General features: G+C 37.7%; 1 protein-coding gene and 1 long non-coding RNA gene across 7 annotated transcripts in view; one reads left to right on the top strand and one right to left on the bottom strand.

Annotated features, from left to right (window-relative positions):
- KLF12 (KLF transcription factor 12) overlaps nucleotides 1-10,016 on the top strand; it is a 621,954-nt gene extending 611,938 nt beyond the window's left edge. For all 6 annotated transcript variants that reach the window (XM_050766996.1, XM_050766994.1, XM_050766993.1 and 3 more), the window contains one exon: nucleotides 444-10,016. In XM_050766996.1, coding sequence (XP_050622953.1) covers nucleotides 444-625 — 182 coding nt within the window. In that variant the 3' untranslated portion in view covers nucleotides 626-10,016. The remainder of the gene's footprint in view (nucleotides 1-443) is intronic.
- Nucleotides 1-18,487, bottom strand: part of LOC126940821 (uncharacterized) — a 616,457-nt gene that overhangs the window by 441,845 nt on the left and 156,125 nt on the right. The window lies entirely within an intron of this gene.

The raw sequence follows: 18,487 nt of genomic DNA, 5'->3' as shown, positions 1-18,487 counted from the left end.
CTAAGTGATATACAGTTGTTGGAGGGAAGAGTGGTGGGGGGATGTTGAAACAAAGCATAACTGATTGACCATAAGAATTCTTTGTGACTTTCAGCCTTAAAATTAAATCAAACTGGGTAAAGCTTTAATGATTTCTTTTTAGTCTACTAGTGGTGATATATCCAGTGGCAGTTAATCCATGCCTTTTGATATGTTGATGGCAAAGTCATAAAGGAGGACACCAGTGTTAACTAGCTTGCCAGGTGTCACAGCAGGCAAGACGAGGTTGAAACCCTCACCTGTCTGACCCAGCCCGCTGGTGGGATGGTAAGGTTTCCCGACAAAGATTTACCAACTGAAAAATTCATTGAGAACACAAGTTTCCCAAAATCGAGTACCGGCCTGGTTATTATGGTAAAGGGATGGATGGAGCACCAAAGCTTGTGTTCCTTTGTTTCTTCCAGGAGAGAAACCCTACAAGTGTACCTGGGAAGGCTGCACCTGGAAGTTCGCTCGTTCGGATGAACTGACAAGGCATTACCGCAAACACACGGGAGTGAAGCCATTCAAGTGCGCGGACTGTGATCGCAGCTTTTCCCGGTCAGATCATTTGGCCCTGCACCGCCGGAGGCATATGCTGGTGTGAGGAATGCTACCTGTCCAGCTGAGCGTAAGAGCTGGATCTCTTAGCGGCACCCAATTCAGCAGGGCTGAATCCCCTTCACAGTGTTAACACAAAAGGGCATCACCATCCCACGATGTCTGAAACCAGAGGAGGAAAAAGAAGGCACACTTCTTTTGGTCTGAAGGTAACCCCCATCCTGACTACACGAGAACCGTCTTTACGCGGGCCTGGGAGCTCAGTGACATAAATGTTGAAGAGACAGGCATTGTTTTCCGTGCTGTGTCCTCTGCCATTTAAAGATGTTTGTAGCTTGTACATTTTCTGAGCTGTCAGACATTTTGTTATTGATACCTTAAAGGTCACCTACCACAAATTGATGGCTAGAGCAAGACCTTTTAAATTTGGATGAATCTCCCGTCATCCCACCCCTTAACCCCTTTTTACAGAAATTTTAGTTACGATCTGAGTAAGCTAGAACACACATCCAATCTGTTACCAGCAAGCAGCATGAAAGTAGAAACGAAGAAGCAGATGGAGAGGTCCCATTACCTGCAAAGAAAGGGCACTCAGGCAGCCCTTTGCAATCGCGATGGCAGCCACTAGATATCACTCGCAACTTGTCATTCTGCCATGCCCTGAAGAAAACCAACATTGAATCTTTCATTTGTTTGTCGTTGATTGTTTTTGTTTTGTTTTGATTCTGTTTTGTTCATCTGTTCGAGCAGAGGGGCAGTTGAAGTCTCGTCCTGGTCTCTGCCCTGGCATGGACTGGCACAGAGGTGTTCTGTAGTTGAATAGGAAGAGCCTGTCTAAAAAACTACTGCCCCACTTCAAATTGCAGTGTTCTCTCACCTAGGCATCATCTCTTCCTGCCCCTAGTATTTGATTACAAGGAACCAGGGGGAAAAAAACTTCCTTAGACACACTGGCACCAAGGTAAGAGGTGGGGCTGCCCAGGCAAAGTCAGTGAACATGAAAAATCAGACAAAGCAGAGATGGAAATAATGCGCCTCTTGAGGAGAAAAGCAATAATGAATAAAAGGACTTTCCTACAATAACTTCACTGAGGACTCACGTTACCAATTTTCATACTTACTAAAGGGATTGTAAAAAACACCCCAGCATTTTAGATGTCTTGGTTCCATTTACAGCACTGAGGTAATCTTTCTGCTGTTTGTTGTCCAGCTTGGTTGAGTACCACAATTAAAGATTATGCTCCCCTTTTCTTGTTTGAAAACAGTTATTTGGTGACTAGAAAGGCAAGGGAGGCATAGCCGGGAATTAACTCTTCGGTTAATGGGTCAGTTCTCCTTGGAACTGAATCAGTGGACAGAGAATGCTTCCCATAGAAAGCCCGACATGGTGCTAGTTTCCTCTCTTGGAGAGCCAAGGATAAGTGACTCTCCAATAGGTTCTTCTATACAGATTTCATTTTCTAAACTGTATCAGGACCCAGGTGTCCTGCATTGGCATCTGCAGGGATATTGAACCCACTCATCCTGTGCGGAGGATGAGAGGAAGGTGTTAGTTCCATCAGCCCCTAAAATTATGAACCTTTTTGCAACTAGCAAAATACACAGTAAACAAGCAATACATCACCAACAAGCATTCTTTCAGAAAAATTACCATATTGTGTCCCCACTACAAGCTGGGCTTTTTTCCAGCTTTCTGTGGCTGAGGGGCTTGGTGAGATTTTTGTTGTTGTTATTGTTGTTGTTGCTAGAATTTTTTATAGCTTAGATATAAAAGGTCTCCAACAAAGACCTTTGCAATATATTTTAATTACAAACACTTGATTTTGGGAATTGCACATATTAACCTCACAATATTACTAGCTCATTTTTAAATGTCTGGACATTCTGAAATAATTTCCGGTTACAGAATTATCCTTTTTAGGATCATCTTCTAATTCAGATAATCTTATTCTGATGAAGCGAGAACTATGAACATTGAAACAAGGACAATTTGTGTTGGATGGTATTCAAAGGAATTTTTTAAAACATTAAGCAACAGTGTAATGATTTTCAGGTCAAATTATGGCTTCACAAATATGTGCTCTATATTGTCTGCCAGGTCTCAAAAATTCATCAGGCAATTTCCCTCCAACAAGGGCTGCAGTTCTAGTGATAAATAGCATCTTGAGCTACACAATCTACTACTCATCAACCAGTGGGTTTTTTACCACCTGGAAAGTTTTTTTTGTACTATATGCAACTCCTACTTCACATTGCCTGTGACCATTCAGAATAGAAAAAGGTCTCTTGATGCATCCCAGCGCTGGTTACTAGTCAGTGACAGAGAACACAGAGAGGGATAAACACAGCCATGAATCCCCTGGCACTAGTACCAGCACCTAGTTGGCAAGTAGTCGGTGCATCCCTCAAGGGAAGTGTAGATTTGCATTTAGTCCTGCTTGCTCTCATAAAAAAAGCCAGTTCTTTTCTCTGCTGAAAGATGTCTTGAGAGTATTACAGGTAGACTTGGTTTTTAGAATTCATAAAACTGACAGGCAGGGTAAGCTTCCTGAGTGACAGCTTGGTTTAAATTTAGCACAGAACTAAATGAGTTGCACTTTTCTAATAACATAGGATGGATTTGGGGAAAGGGAACATTTTTCCTTATCCTCTGAAAGTGGAAACCAGACTGAGATGGTAAGTTAACTGATAAAACCTGTCAGCATTCCATCATTTTCACCTTTTGACATATCAGTACTTCTAAGAAGGGATCTAAGCACAATTAAGTGAATGAGTCCCTGGTCTAGCCTCAGGAACTAAAACTTCTTTGGGGCTTGTCTTGAGATATGGCAAATTCTCTAAAAGTATTTCCCCATGGAAAGGAAAAAGTGGTTTGGGACAGAAAGAAATGGAATGTCTTCAGTCATAGAAAAGCCTCCATTTCATCTCATGTCCATTTCTAGCCTCTTTCAAAAAGCACAGTGCATCGTGAGCAACAGAAAAGCAGTAGAATCCTAAAGGACTTATCAGTTGTTCCATAACTAGAAGCATTCCTTGATTTTAAATTTGAAGCTGTTCAGTTTGCAGCTGGGGATATGTGCACGGTTGGGAACTTATACACATAGAGCCGTTAACAGCTTAAGCAGCTGCAGTAGACCTGATTTTCTGTTTGCAGTATAGGGATTGATTTCAAGGGAGTTACAGTATTTGAAAAGTTATGACGTTCAGCCTTTGAGGTTTTAAGAATCCCTTTTCCTGCTCTGATCTTAAGTTGTTTGGAAAAAGATTCATGCTTCTGCATCCACCTCTGCCCTCATTCTGTCAATTGTGTGTGGACTCTGAGAAGCCTGCTTGATAACTTGTCTTAAGTTCTATTAAGGCAGTTAGACTGAGATTTCTAATGACTTTACCATAAAGATTATACTTCTGCCTGGCATCATTTCTCCAAAACACTATAGGACATTTGTTTTCAAAAGCAGTTGAGTAACAGCAACATAAACCACACTTTTTAAAAAAAATGAGCACTTTTCATTCACTTGAAAGCTTAAGTGGGCAAAAGGAAGATGATTGTCAGGAGAAGAACTTACAAAATGCTACAGTGTTTACAAATGCCAGTTCCAGGTGATTAAAGAGGCCATTTTCATTATGGTTCAAATTTGGAATAGTTTATGCAAAGATTGCGTTCATTTTTTACAATTCTTTTTAACTTTAAATTGCCATTTGTGTTTTAAACATAATTCTGCACTTTGAAATCAGTTCATTAGAATGATAACATTTATATGGATAAAGATGCAGTATTCCTTATTCTGTACTTGATTTATTATACTTACCAAAGCTGCAACTGAATAAATCTGGTGAGGTGAGGCCTTCAAATGTATTAATACGCCTTTGTTATGTTGTTATGACTGCTTAGAAATGTAGCCATGATGTTGTTCTAACGGTGTCTTAACATTTATAGTGAGGATTGACAGAAATTAAGCAGTGTTAAGAATACCAGCATCCATGTTACAGTCTGCGTATAAGGGACTGAATGTGAGGTAACTCTTAGGAATCATAATAGGCCCAGAAAGCCTTAATATTCATAGTTCATAATCCAGTCTCAGATTTTGCTCTTCAGTGTTGCCTGTAAACTTAGCAGGTAAATGTATTCTAGTATAAAACATCACTGGCCAAATCTCTCGCTTTAGTTTTTCTGAGGTAGTGCATCCCATTAAAAAAGTCTCTTCAGTTTGTTTTGGCTTTAGTTTAGAAAGGGGTTTGGTAAGTCATGTCTTCCGTATGACATTTCTACTCATCCCCACACTGCCTTCCACTTAACCTGTACAGACAGCGCCAACACATGCACATGTGTGTACACAACTGTATATGCAGCAGCCAGTGGGCTAACAAATATCAACAAAGAACTTTTTTTAAAAAGAATTTGTAATAATCCATGCTGTCTAGAAATGTGAGTTACTTACCTTATTAGGAAACCGGCTTATAATACTATATATGACTCTGCCTGCATTTTATAGTTAAGAAATGTACATAAAAATTGCTATATTTTCACAGTTTCATTATAGAGTAATGTCTGTTTAGTAACCCATGTCCATTGATACTTTAAATATGCTAATTACTGAGCAATTGCAATAGAAATCCAGATTTTCATAAGAAAATGAAATAGAAGGATACTGCATCTTTAAAAAATAGAGTGAAGATATTTTACTGTATTCGTAACATATGTGATAGTGGAAAAAGTATTTTCAAACTCACAAATTTTACAGAGGTTGTAAATAGTTTGATGAAGTATGTTGGGAAAAAGAGCTTCTAGTTTTCATCACAATAAAAAGAAAAATCTTGTTCAGATATGCCTTGTATATCTTACACACAGTGAGCAATATTGCCGTGGGAACTCTGTCCAACTTTGTCAGAGCATGTTCTTCGTGTTCTGTTCAAAATAGAGTGGCCACTTGTCATGGTTTAGCCAGGATGGTTTAAAATATAATGAAGTCATTTTAAGTTGCAGACAACCGATTCCAAACTAGTAATGTCTTTTCCTGAAAAGGACAAAACAGCTGCACAGGATTTTGCTTGTACTAAAGAGGAGCATCTTACAGTTGTTCTCTTTTCTAAGTTATCTCCCTCCTCAATAGAGTGGTTCTTGATGAAACAATCATACAGGTGTTTATTCTTGTTTTATTCCAGGGAGACTGCTTTTAGGTATAACTACATGTTGACAAGATTAAGTGCTATGGATATGGCCACATGTTAAATGAATCTATACTCGCAATAGAAATAAGCTAATGCCCATTTTCAGAAATAAATTAAATGCTGAAAGTGCCTGTCAGTAAACATTATGACCAATGAGATATTCCTATACTTTTACACAGCAATAATTCTTAATAAGACTGGGTTTTTTCCTGCACATGTGAATGCACACACACATACACACACACACAGAGAGTAAATACATGCACATAGTAAATCAAATCTGTTCACATGCCCACAAAAAAAGCATTTATATCTTTCAAATATACTTAATCTTGTTTACATTAACATTTCTTAATTTGATCTTTCTAACTTGCAGAATATAAGAACACAAATCTGAACATTAAATTTATCTTCAATGAACACTATTGCATATGGTAGTTAAAATTTCTGGATAAAAAGTTGACTGTCATTTGCCCCAAACTTATGAAACAGTATGTATGATTCAAAAAGTTTTGCTCAGTTAAAAACACCAATTTATTTAGAGCAAAAGACTGAAGGATATTTGTTTGCTTGTTCATTTTATCCAATCATACCAAACGCACAAATTCATCTTTACATTTCTTCATTCCCCTTTCCCCTAATATTTTCCATTATCATCTAAGAATCATTTTGGAAGGAATATTGGCAGAATCATTTCTCACCAAAAAGTCTGTTGAAGTACTACTGACACTTAGTAAGCCTAGCCTTTAACCAATTTTGAAGTTAGTCCTAAAAATTACCAGATATACATTCAGAAGCTCACAGGTTTCTTTCCTGTAATTACTGTACTGCTAAAAGTGGAGTCATGGATAGAAATATGCAATGAGACTCATGTGAATAGACCATGAACCCTGGAAATTCTCCAACCCCGCCATCTCAGAGCACAAATTCACCCAAACAAGCTACTGAGGCTATCAGTAAAATTATACTCATGGAGAGTCACACATCGGGTAAGGGCAATTTTAAAAGTAGGACTGTGATTAAACATTCAGGCCTTAGACTTCCACGATGAACTCAGACCACAGGCCTCAAAAAACATCCACTGTTTTCTCCTCCCAATGTTAGAAAGAAGAGGGAGAAGGAAATGTACCAGGATGAGGGGGTAAAATAACCAATTGAGTGTCAAAGGAAAGCTGCCGGGTTCCTTAATCTCACTGAAGTCAAGTCTTCTGACTGGGCTTCTTTCCATGTGTTGTCTGAAAAAAACTGAAGTACCCTGAAAGGTTACACATTCAGCAAACGATGAAAATAATAGCTATTCTTTATTAAACACTATGTGCCAAGCGATAGGCTAGGCAATTTTTAGATACGTTATCTCCAACCTGTACAACATTTCTACACTTTATGCATGGGAAACGAAGGCATGGGAAGTGTGGCTTAGTTGTCTGTGGATGGAGAAATAGTAAATGGCAGAGTAGGAAAGTGAAACCGTCTGTCTGTGACCTGGAGGTCTGCCTGTGTCTTTTCCACTCCACCACACTGCACGTGGGTTTCCCGAAACCACCTTCCCAGATTCCTGACTCTCAGTAATTTTATTACGGACAACATGCATGAGTAGTCATCATATTTTTCAAGTGAAATATCGGGACATGATACAACACATGACTTAACAATGGTACTGAATATTTGAAATCAGGCCTCTCCTGGAAAGTCATGCATGAAGGATCATTACAAACAAACAATAGCAACCAGTTGTCTCCCTGAACTTGTCATTTTTCTCATAAATGTCTGGCCTGGAGCTCCAAAATCATTCAAATACTTAGTAGCATTTTAGCCTGAGTACACTTTCTCAGTTCCTCAACTCTTTGTATGCCTTTCCACCAATATAGACATTCTAGAATCTGCTTCAGATGCATTTGAAATTTTCACCCCCATGCAACTAGTTATTAATATCAGAGCCCACTCTTGCAGTTGGTAATGGGGTGGCAATCAAACATGCAGATTATGATAAAGGAGAGATAATGGATAATTCTTTTTCAGAGTTCTCACTTAACAGCTCTGCGTTGGAATGTTTTAAATAGTCTTATAAATAATTTGTTTATAGTATTGTTGTTAGTTTAATTGAATTTTATGTAAGAAGCTGTCCAACATCAGAGAAATGAAATTCCTCGCACTTTTCTGTGTAGAACAAGGTCTCTGACAGTATTGATTCATGGAAGTACTAATGGACTTAGAAAACATTAAGAGAATGTCATTTCTCATAGTGTTTCTGTTTCTGAAAATGAATCTCCTGAATTATGATCTTTCTCCCTGTTACTTGGCTGGGGAAAGAGATAAAAGTTGTATAAACAAATTCTCTTCCATGCTCAGAGCAAGTGTTCCATGTGCACAACCTGCTGCAGACTTGGGGCTCTTCTCTGTTAATTGGGTTTCACAAGCAATAATTTCTCCACAACAAAAACCACAGCTTGAAGTGAATTGAAAAGAGATGAATAGTGGAAACAGTCGCCTCAGTACTTTTTCTCTCTGGATTTCATCTCTAGAAATTTGAAGTGTTTAAGACAAGAGTCCACCCTTTGTGCAAGGCAAGAACCAATGAATGGACTCCTTGTGTGAATTATTGCGTCTTCTTCCAAAGCAGGTTCACCAAGACTTTCACAGAGATTCATTTTTGTTGAGAAGTAAGGGTCAATAGGAGGATAGAATTTGGATCCAAATCTAGTGATAAAAGTGTCCAAGCAATCAAAAAGTAAGATATTCTAGGGACATGCCAACATCTTCCCTTTCTGCTAATTTCATGCTCCAAAGATACGGCAAAAAAAAAAAAAAAAAAAATGTGTTCTAGTTTTCCCATGGCAGAATTTTGTAATTACATCCAGACTATAGTGTATATTTTTTTCCTCAAACTTTATTACATTGGATGGATATTGTTGAACTGGGGCACTGGTGCCTATATTCAAGGCTCTTTCCTATCGACGTGTCTGTCCACGATTTGTTGTGTTTAAAACTTCATTTTGAAAAATCACTGTCCCCCTGTGGGATAGTGACTGTATTGTTTTGTTCATGTCTTTGTGGGACACATTGCATCACATGGCAAACCAACTCTCTGTGGATGTGAGATAAGTACTTATAAAACCAGCTTGAAAACATCGTCTTATGTATTATGTCATCCTGCATCATAATGCAATTATGTGTATCATAACATGCTCATTTAAAAAAAGAGAAACCAGCAAATTCATGTTTGTCCATAGAAGAATGTACTCAGAACTTTGTGTTGTGAAATGATGAGAACAGACCACCTTTAAGATACCCACCTGCCACTTAAAATGACTTAGTTATAATTAGTAGTAGTCTAGACGTTGTTCTTGGTGTGTGGGGGTCAATTCTAACGTCATGTTCTTTTGAATAAATCTCTCAGTCATATTTGAAAAAAAATACATGGGAATAAAGAAAAATATCATCTTTGGCCAAATCCAGCAGGCATCTTTTTTTTTTCCTTGACGTTTAACTCATTATACGTGGTAATTGGATCAGAAGATCTTTCCGTGTAAAAATAACAAAAACATCCTTTAGTTTACAAAAGAGTTATTCTAGGCTTGAAGCCTCTGAACAGCAAATTGAATAGATGGGCTGCATCTGATTTGCTTTGTGGATGTAATTTTACAAAAGATTCTTGGGTCTCTGACCCCAGAGAGTTAAGAGTGCCCAGAGGAGGTCCTACACATTAAAGGATAAAGCCCCCTAATGATGCTGGCAAGCAAATGTGTTGAGTTCTTAAATCTTTATTTGGTTTTCTGTTCAGAATTTTAATTGCAAATGAATTTATTTCTCCAGTTTATCTAAAGACCTAATTTCCCAATAGTTTCCTCTGCATTTATATACTCTGTAGTGTTTAGGCAACCCCTGTTATAAGTTTATTAATATTATGTAAGTGTTGTTCTTGTATTTATGTATAGTGTATGTATTGTAAATATACTCAGAGCTTTTTTCCTTTTACTGTAAAATGGTGATTTTTTTTGCCCTATGATAATGTAAAGGGAGACCCTCCTAATGAGATTCTCTCAGAGGATGATTATTCCAGTCTATTCTCAGAGATTTAAATGAACAAGTGTTATTGTTTTTAATGGTGTCTCAGACATATTCTGTTGGTGCATTGCTTTTCTGTATTCAACTTTCCTATGAATTGAGCTGTGAACTGAAATAGAGTTTAAACCTTTAACTGTATGCATTTGTATAATTATCTGAATGAAGGCATGAAGGTTAAATAAAGCATTTTGTATGGAACAAAACTCCCTAACTGACTCAGACGCTTTGGAAATCATAGTTATTAACCATTCTAATTAAACCTTTGTTATGAAAAGTTTTACCATTTGTGTATAGTAATTTAAAACACAGAACAAAATAGAGTCTATTCTAAAAAAGCAACGTTTTTATTTCATAACACCCAGCACCTAAGTAGGGATTGCTAGCTTAATATTTTAATGAATATAAAATTAAAAAGTAGTCCAGAAATATAAAGTGATATGAAAAATGCATCTTTCAGAGTCCAGAATTGAATCCTTGGAGATTGTAATTTCTTCCCACTTTATGTATCATTTAAGTATAGAATGATTCATCTAACACCTGCTACAGTTAGCTGATTTCTGTAGATTTTTAAGAAAACTGGGTTATAAAGGCTTTTGAAAATAAGACCATTAATGAGTAGAATATCTTTAAATGATTGCTCAAATAACCACTTGAAAATCTGTTTAAGTATCTTACTAGTGTCTTTTAATCAGAGAACTAGAAAAATTCCATTCTACAAAGGGAATGGTATTAAATACTACTAATAATTACATAGAATGGTGATAGATGATAGATAGTAATTTTTAAAATAATATTTGAGTACTTCCCAGATGCAAGGCAATGTTATAAGCATTCTATTTGTTCCCTTTTATTCATTGCAAAAATCCTGAGTTCTATTATTATTAACCAAATTTTACCAATGAAAAAGTGAGGCACTGAGAGTTGGTGACTTGCCCAGTCAATCTGGTTCCAGGATCAGTGTCCTTAGTCACTAAAAAGATATGAGTGTATTATAGAGATGGAGAAAGGATGGGTGGTGGGGAGCAGAGATTAAGGTGGAAGAGAGAATAGCAATGACTATCATAAAACATTCAACAAATACCTTTGATTATATATGTACCAATATAAATAAACCCAACAGAAATACTGTCCTTCATTTCATACTCAGCAGACCAGAGTGTAGTTTAATAACTCATACAAATCAGAGACGAAAATTGATATTGGTTCGCTTTATGACTGACTTGAACCTACTTCCAAATGAACGCTGAGTTCTGTGAAGTTGTTCTACTGTATTCAGGGGAACTGGAGGGAGCCATGGGGGCCGCCAGGCCCACCCCATTCCCACTGAAGCCTCCTCTTTTGCCATCAGTTGGGAGGCTTAGCATACGGTTGTGTTGACGCTCCCCAAGCTGGCCCTGCTTTGAGCACTAGGAAAGGATCTTGTGGGAGTCATTTCCTCTCTCGGTGAGAGCCTCACCTCCTGGTGAGTTCGACACCAGCCTTACAGAATAAATCACTGTCTAGAAGATTATACGATTCTTTGAAAAGTGAGGCCATAAGCCATTAAGTACATGTTTACTAATTTTCTTGTAAAGATTTTAGTTGTGCCATTTTAGAAATATTCAGTTAAGGCAAGGGCCAATAAAAAGTCTATCTTGTTCTACTCTGTTTTGAAACGTAGTAATACTTGCAAGGCTAAAATGAATCCATTCATTTACTTCATTTTGGATATGACTTTGTAACCAAATGGTGAATTGGACATTAAGTTTATATATCTTTGGCCTGATTTTCTGACTGTTCTTTGTAGGCTATACAAGCAGCCAAACCAGCTCTCCAGCTTTGTTTTTTATTTATTTTTCAGCTCACCCCAGGAGGCTTTGTCATACACATAGACCAATGAGACAGATTTCATGGACTAGATCACATGATGTTATTTTTCTCTCAGGGTAATTTATTTGTTGATATTTCCTCTACCAGGATGATTCTTGGATACTTCAATGATGGCTGGAATTACACAGGTGATAGATAATCACTATCTCATGTTTTACCTTTACTCTAGCTGTTTTGCCATAGCCATGATTTCTAATCTAATGGTTTCATTGTTTCTTATTCTCCCCAGTTTAAAGTCTACCAAAAAAAACACATGAAATAGTTAAAAGTACAGGAGCAGCGATGTACTTCAGCTTAGAATACGTTGGGGCTTTATCAGAAAAGAAAAAAATATTTCAGTGCTAGAACAAAATCATGCTCCCTAAAACATTATTTTGGTCCCAGTGGCCATGGAGGGTTTTCATAGTATATAGTGCATTGTCTTCCCACCAAAGTGCGTGGTTTCCTTCAACACAATGAGCTTCTTGTGCTTTGTTCGTGTGCTGTCTGGATTTAATATATTTCTCTCCCAGCAGTGTAATAACTATAATTTACATCACTTCCTGTTTAGTCTAAATTCACCAATGAACGCCTACACAGCTCATACACTTGAGTGATTGTCTATTTCTGAAATAAATTACATTTTCCTTGTACAGGAACAACTTTTACATGATCTTTTTTCTTTTATAGTTTCACCACGTTAAGAGTGTGCTTGTGTGTTTGTAGTGTATGAGAGAGAAAAATCCAGTTTTATGAGGACATGATGACATCAGCAGTATGTGCTAAAAATCATTTACTCCGGAGAGCCCCAGAATTGTTTAAATAGGTATATAGTCATCAGAATAGCCCCCTTTTCTCTTATTGTAGCTGCAGTAAGTATTGTATTGCACAGATTGCAATCCGTTATCTTGAAGAGGATTGCAAAGCACAGAAGGCCTGTGCCATGAGTGCTGTTATACCCCAGTCCCTCAGAGCTTTCAGTCTGTACCAAAGACTCAAGTTGGTTCCAGCGTCTGAAGGGGGGCCTTGCCGCTGCCTCTGGCTACTATGCCCTCTTAAACTTGGCCATGGCCAGGTCATGAGGTAGACGTGGCCCTGGAGGGTTAAACATTATTGATCATCCCCAGGGCCCTGAAAGCTTGTGTCAGTGTGGCCAGTGCATTCTGTTGCTGAATTAGGGCCTGTGTACCCTACTTCACCCTTCCTGGCTGATTTGGAGCTATTTTTTTGAAATTTGTTCAGCATAAATGAATCCAGTCATTTGAACACTGATATTGACTCTTTTGTATTATATATACCAATATTATGCATTATCCAACTAAGCGTTCAAATTATATTTGATATATCTAAAACACGGAGGAGATGGTTAAGAAATTACATAAAGTCTATGTATTCTATTCAACCACTCATAAATCTGTGTTCTTATGGTTACTGATAGCAATTATTATGTGCATAAAATAAGGAAAACACGTTTGAGTTATTACTCTGTGAAAATATCTAATTGATGTGTGGCACAAAGCTTTGTACCTAAGACATAGTCCCTCACCCAAAGTAAGTTATTGTATCCAATTAGGGAGATAGATATATGCACAATTTCCCTAGTATGAACTATAAATGGATAAGCACCACCAGAACTGGCTAAAGCGTGATGGAATTTTAAGGGTAGAGAGAATAGCTCTGTAACACAGGTAATCAGTCAGCCCCTGTGTCCCCTGAAATACACATTGTATGTAGATATTCAGATCCCTAATATGCCCTCTGGAAGATTTCTGTGAATTTTGAGAGTGTGTGCAACACTGGAAAAAGAGAGGCAGAGGTGTTTGCATGATCACAATCACCTCATTCTCTTGGTTTATGGATCATTTCAAGGTGTGACGTGTGCTATCTCTGTTGTCCATGCTGTCAGCCTCTTCTTTGATTTGCACATGTGCCAACACACATGTGAATTGTATATTCAGTTTGCAAACTGCAGTTTTGTGACCCATTAATGGCAATGAAATCCATGTAGTGGGTGAAAGTGAGCATTTTCAAAAATTAAAGAATGGAGTGAGATATATAAGATGGGATGAAATAGAATGGAATGAAGCAGGAAGGAAGAGAAGATGAAGAAGAGCTTTTGTTTCAGTTCATTGTCCATTAGCATGCATGTGACAGGGCACAATGTAAAAAATAAACTTTGAAAGCCTCCGGTGGAGTGGTCTCTCTCCTCTCCTCCTGCCTACCTGCTCCCAAGGCAAGTCCAGGTGTACTCCATCTCACATTGAGCAGATCCTCTATTGAAATGGTTAATTTTATGTGTCAAATTGGCTGGGCCACAGTGCCAAGATATTTGGTTGGACATTATTCTGGATGTGTCTGTGAAGGTGTTTTTTGGATGAGATTAACATTTAAATAGGTGAACTTTGAATAAAGCAGATGACCCGCCATAATGTGGGTGGGCCTCATCCAATCAGGTGAAGGCCTTATCAGAACAGCGTGACCTCCCTTGGGCAACAAGGAATTCTGTCAGCAGACTGCCCTTGGGCTTGAACTTGCAACTCTTCCCTTAGTCTCCAGCCTGTCAGCCTACCGCATCCGATTTTGGACTTGACAAGCTTCCACAGCCACATGAGCAAATAATCTCTCAGTGTATGTATAAACACATTCCCTATTGGTTTAATATCTCTGGAGAGCCCTGCCTAATATATCCATCTGTCCATGGTTACTGAGGCTACTGTCCATCTTCCTGACCTCATAGTCTTGCCTTCTTCTCTACATGACCCACCAAAATATTTTGCCAGACAAAAGCAACTCCTCATAAAAACTTACAGTTTGGAATGGAGATATTAGGTCAGCTTCATGAAGGATGTAGCACTTGAGTGTGAAGGCAGCTTCAGTTTAGGGATCAGATTAGATTATGTGTTTGGCTGCAAGTACTTCAACTGGCTTAAACAACAAGGGAATTGATTGATTCCCATAATTAGAAGGCCAGCAGTAGCACAGTCTCTTCAGGGTTGATGGGTCCAGTGGTTCCTACTCTGCATCCCTGAATTTTGTCAACCATTTTCCTCTGGCAGCTTCCTAAATTATCAGGTCTCACACTTGGGTACAAGCATGAAAAAGGAAGAGACAGACTCGCTCCCAAAAGCTCTCCCAGGAGTGGAGACAGGACGAAAACCCGTAGCTAACCTCTCTTCTAATTTTGTTGATCCAAATTCAGAAATAAGCACATTACTGAGCCAGTCCTTGGCTAGAAAACCCTTAGACCAGGCCAGTTGCCCTGTGCCGAAAATCGGGGTCAATTTCTGAGCTCATGAGCTTCATAAGGGTGAAAAGTGGGGTCCAATGTGAGTTGGGGTTTTTGTTTTCAATTTTTTATTTTGAAAAATGAAACACGTACAGAAAAGTTCAAAAATGGGACAGTGAACGTCCCTATACCCAGCAGCTAGATTCACAGTGCACTGTATATACACATTTTTTGTTCACGTGCAAATTGTGGACATCTTTAGACTTCTCCCCTGAATAGTTTGGTATCTGTCATCTAAAAACAATGACATTTTTTGCATCAGTGTTGTGAAAATGTCTCAATAATGTCCTCTCTAGACTTTTTGTTTTTGGATCTAGATCCAAACAAGAATCACAGTCGTTAGCCTCCCTCCCTTTTTTCCTGTTCTCTCTGTTTATCTTTTAGTTTCTTGGTTTTTGTGTAATGGTGGACTTTCATAATAATGACAATTTTAAAAAATCCAGGCCAATTGCTTTGAAGGTATCTTTCAATTTAGATTTGTTTGTATCCTCATGCTTAGATACAGATTAAGCATTTATTTTGTAACAGGAACACGACATGGAAGATGTGCTTTCCTTAGTGCATTGCCTCAGGAGAGACATGATACCAGTTTGTCCCATTACTGGTAGTGTCAAGTTTGATTCCCATTAAAAGTACCTTGTCCTTCTGTGTGGGTTTTGTTTTGTCCTTAAGGTTTTATTACATCCTTCATCCAAAAAGATTTTGTGGAAGTTGCGTTGTTTGTTTGTTTTTTGTTTTTTGTTTTCTTTTTAAGATAAATATAGGGCCAGGCTTGGTGGCTCACACCTGTAACCCCAGCACTTTGGGAGGCTGAGGCAAGAGAACTGCCTAAGACCAAGAGTTCAAGACCAGCCTGAGAAATATAGCAAGACCCTGTCTCCACAAAAAATATTTAAAATTAGCTGGGCGTGGTGGCACGTGACTGTAGTCCCAGCTACTCAGAAGACTGAGCTGGGAGAATCACTTGAGCCCAAGGGTTTGAAGCTTCAGTAAGCTATGATGGTGCCACTGCACTCCAGCGTGGGTGACAAAGCAAGACCTATCTATTTAAAAAGTGAAAAAAACAATAATAATAAGAGGCCCAGACATGGTGACTCATGCCTGTAATCCCAGCACTTTGGGAAGCTCATGCCTGTAATCCCAGAACTCCAGCCTGGGCAACAGAGCAAGATTGTCTCAAGAAAATAGAAAAAAGAAAAAAAGATAAATACATAATTACTGAAGTAAAACATCCAAAGCCTAGTTCTTCCTTAACCTTTTACTTCAACTTACAAATATTATATTTACAAATCTAGCAAATATAGTATTAGTTTATAAGGGTTCATAACAATTAGATTCCCATCAACATTAAAAACTGAATTAGTAAATATCTATTTGCTTTCTCTTTTAAGAAGTTTAACAAATTAACAACAAGCAGCCCCAGTAATTAAATCATTTTATAAATCTATTAAATTTTAAATATGGTGATTCTTAAATTCTCCTAAATGTTCCAATTTTCCAGGTATATTTTGTAAGATTTCAACCTAAAATGTTAAAAATGTAAATCATTGCTTAATTATGTATTTTAAATTAAATTCACAAGATTAGCTTCTAACAGCCCAAGTGCTCTTAGTTATTACAAGTGTATAAAGTATCTGCATAAATTCCTCACACACAAATATTAACCCTATGATTTTTATTCACAAGTATTTCTGTATTTAATTAGAAGTAGTCCTGTGATTAAAGGAAACAATTATGAAATTTCATGTAGGAGTTACTTTCTCAGGTGGTTGAAGTTGTATAATATCAGAGTTTCAATGGAGACACTAATTTAATGAAGTGAGTAGAATCCCATACTGCTTCTAAACATCCTGCAATGCCCAAGACGGTCCCCCACAACAAATAATTCCTCTGCCCAAAGTGTCAATAGTGCTGAGGTTAAGAAATCCTGGTCCCAGGTCCTGTCAAAGACATTAGGTTCCCATAAGCAACCAACAGTGTCCACTTTGATCTGGAGAAACAGCAGAATAAGCCATGAAAAGAGAATGAATGGATGACCAGCATTTGGAAGATGGCAAATCCCTGTCCTCTGTGTTCCAGCAATGGTCAAACATCTGTATTTGAACAAACCCACGTTCCTGTCTCAAACTCTTATGCCTCAGCACGTGCTGTTCCCTTGCCTTGAACACCCTTTTCTGTGTGTCTACCTGGTGAATTCTAAATTAATCTTTACCTTCCCTGTGAAATCTTCCCTGAATCCATTATCCATCTAGCCAAAAAGTGATCAGCATTTCCTCTTGGCCCTTAAACACACCACAAATATTGCCCTTGTAAGACGCTAAGTAGTTATCTTCTTTGCTAGATTGTGAGCTGTTTGAAAGTAGAAATTGTGCCTTATTCATCTTCGAATCCACAGACCCTGACATGTATTAATCACTCAAAAAATATTTGATAGCTACATAAATGATCCAAATAATAGATAAGATTTAATAAGGAGAATAGAAACAATAAAGTTGGAAGTATACTTTCTAATTAGATTGCAGAGATCTAAAGGCTAAATTCTGGCCAGGTGTGCTGTCTCATGCCTGTAATCCCAGCACTTTGAGAGGCCAAGGCAGGAGGATTGCTTGAGCCCAGGAGTTCAAGACCAGTCGGGGCAACATGTTGAGACCCCCATCTCTACAAAAACTAAAAAGAAAATTAGCTGGGTGTGGTGGTGCCGGCCTGCAGTCCCAGCTGTTTGAGAGGCTAAGGTGAAAAGAGCATTTGAGCCCAAGAGTTCGAGTCTGCAGTGAGTTATGATCGCAGCACTACATTCCAGCCTGGACCACAAAGCAAGACCCTGTCTCAAAATAAAATAAAATAAAATAAAATAAAATAAAAAAATAAACCTAAATTATGGAATTTGGACTTTATTATTTTGGCAATACAGAGTTAGTGATATTTTTATTTCTAAAAGTGAATGTTCTAGTAAATTTTTTGAAAACTATATTATATTTTAGAGGCACCCACACAAACATATTGTTTCCTTAAATAAGCATAATAAAATAATTGATCGTTTAAAATATAGTCACATGTCAAAATTATTATCAGTGGGAGGCTTATCAAATTATCAAATTATAACCTTTCACTGGAATTTCCCTATCTATACACTTTATGACTAAGTATGAAAATCCTTTATTTTGTCTGAATGTTTCTGATCTAACTCTCTGCCAGTGACCACACTGATTAACACCAGATTACTATCTCATTATTTCAGTCCACAAAGTCTTATCCCAATTAAAGAAAAAAAACACATTTCATTTATTTGACTTTAACACTTTTACATCTTTCAGAATAAAATCCTTAGGACAAATTTACATTAGGAAAGTGCTGAATTGATACCATACCTCACATATAAGTCTCTATTTCTAAATGGCTTTCATTCGATTATTTGATTATGGGTTGGATTTTAGAAACATATGATAAAGAATTTTGAAAGTTGGAATGGCAGCTGGTATACAGAATTCACTGCAATCAGAAAATAGTTTTCTTTCAGTAAAAAAAAAAAAAAAAAAAAAA

The sequence above is a fragment of the Macaca thibetana genome, chromosome 17, assembly GCF_024542745.1.
Source record: "Macaca thibetana thibetana isolate TM-01 chromosome 17, ASM2454274v1, whole genome shotgun sequence".
Lineage (NCBI taxonomy): Eukaryota > Metazoa > Chordata > Mammalia > Primates > Cercopithecidae > Macaca > Macaca thibetana.
The sequence above is the reverse complement of the archived record's forward strand: the minus strand, read 5'-3'. Positions and strand labels throughout refer to the sequence as shown.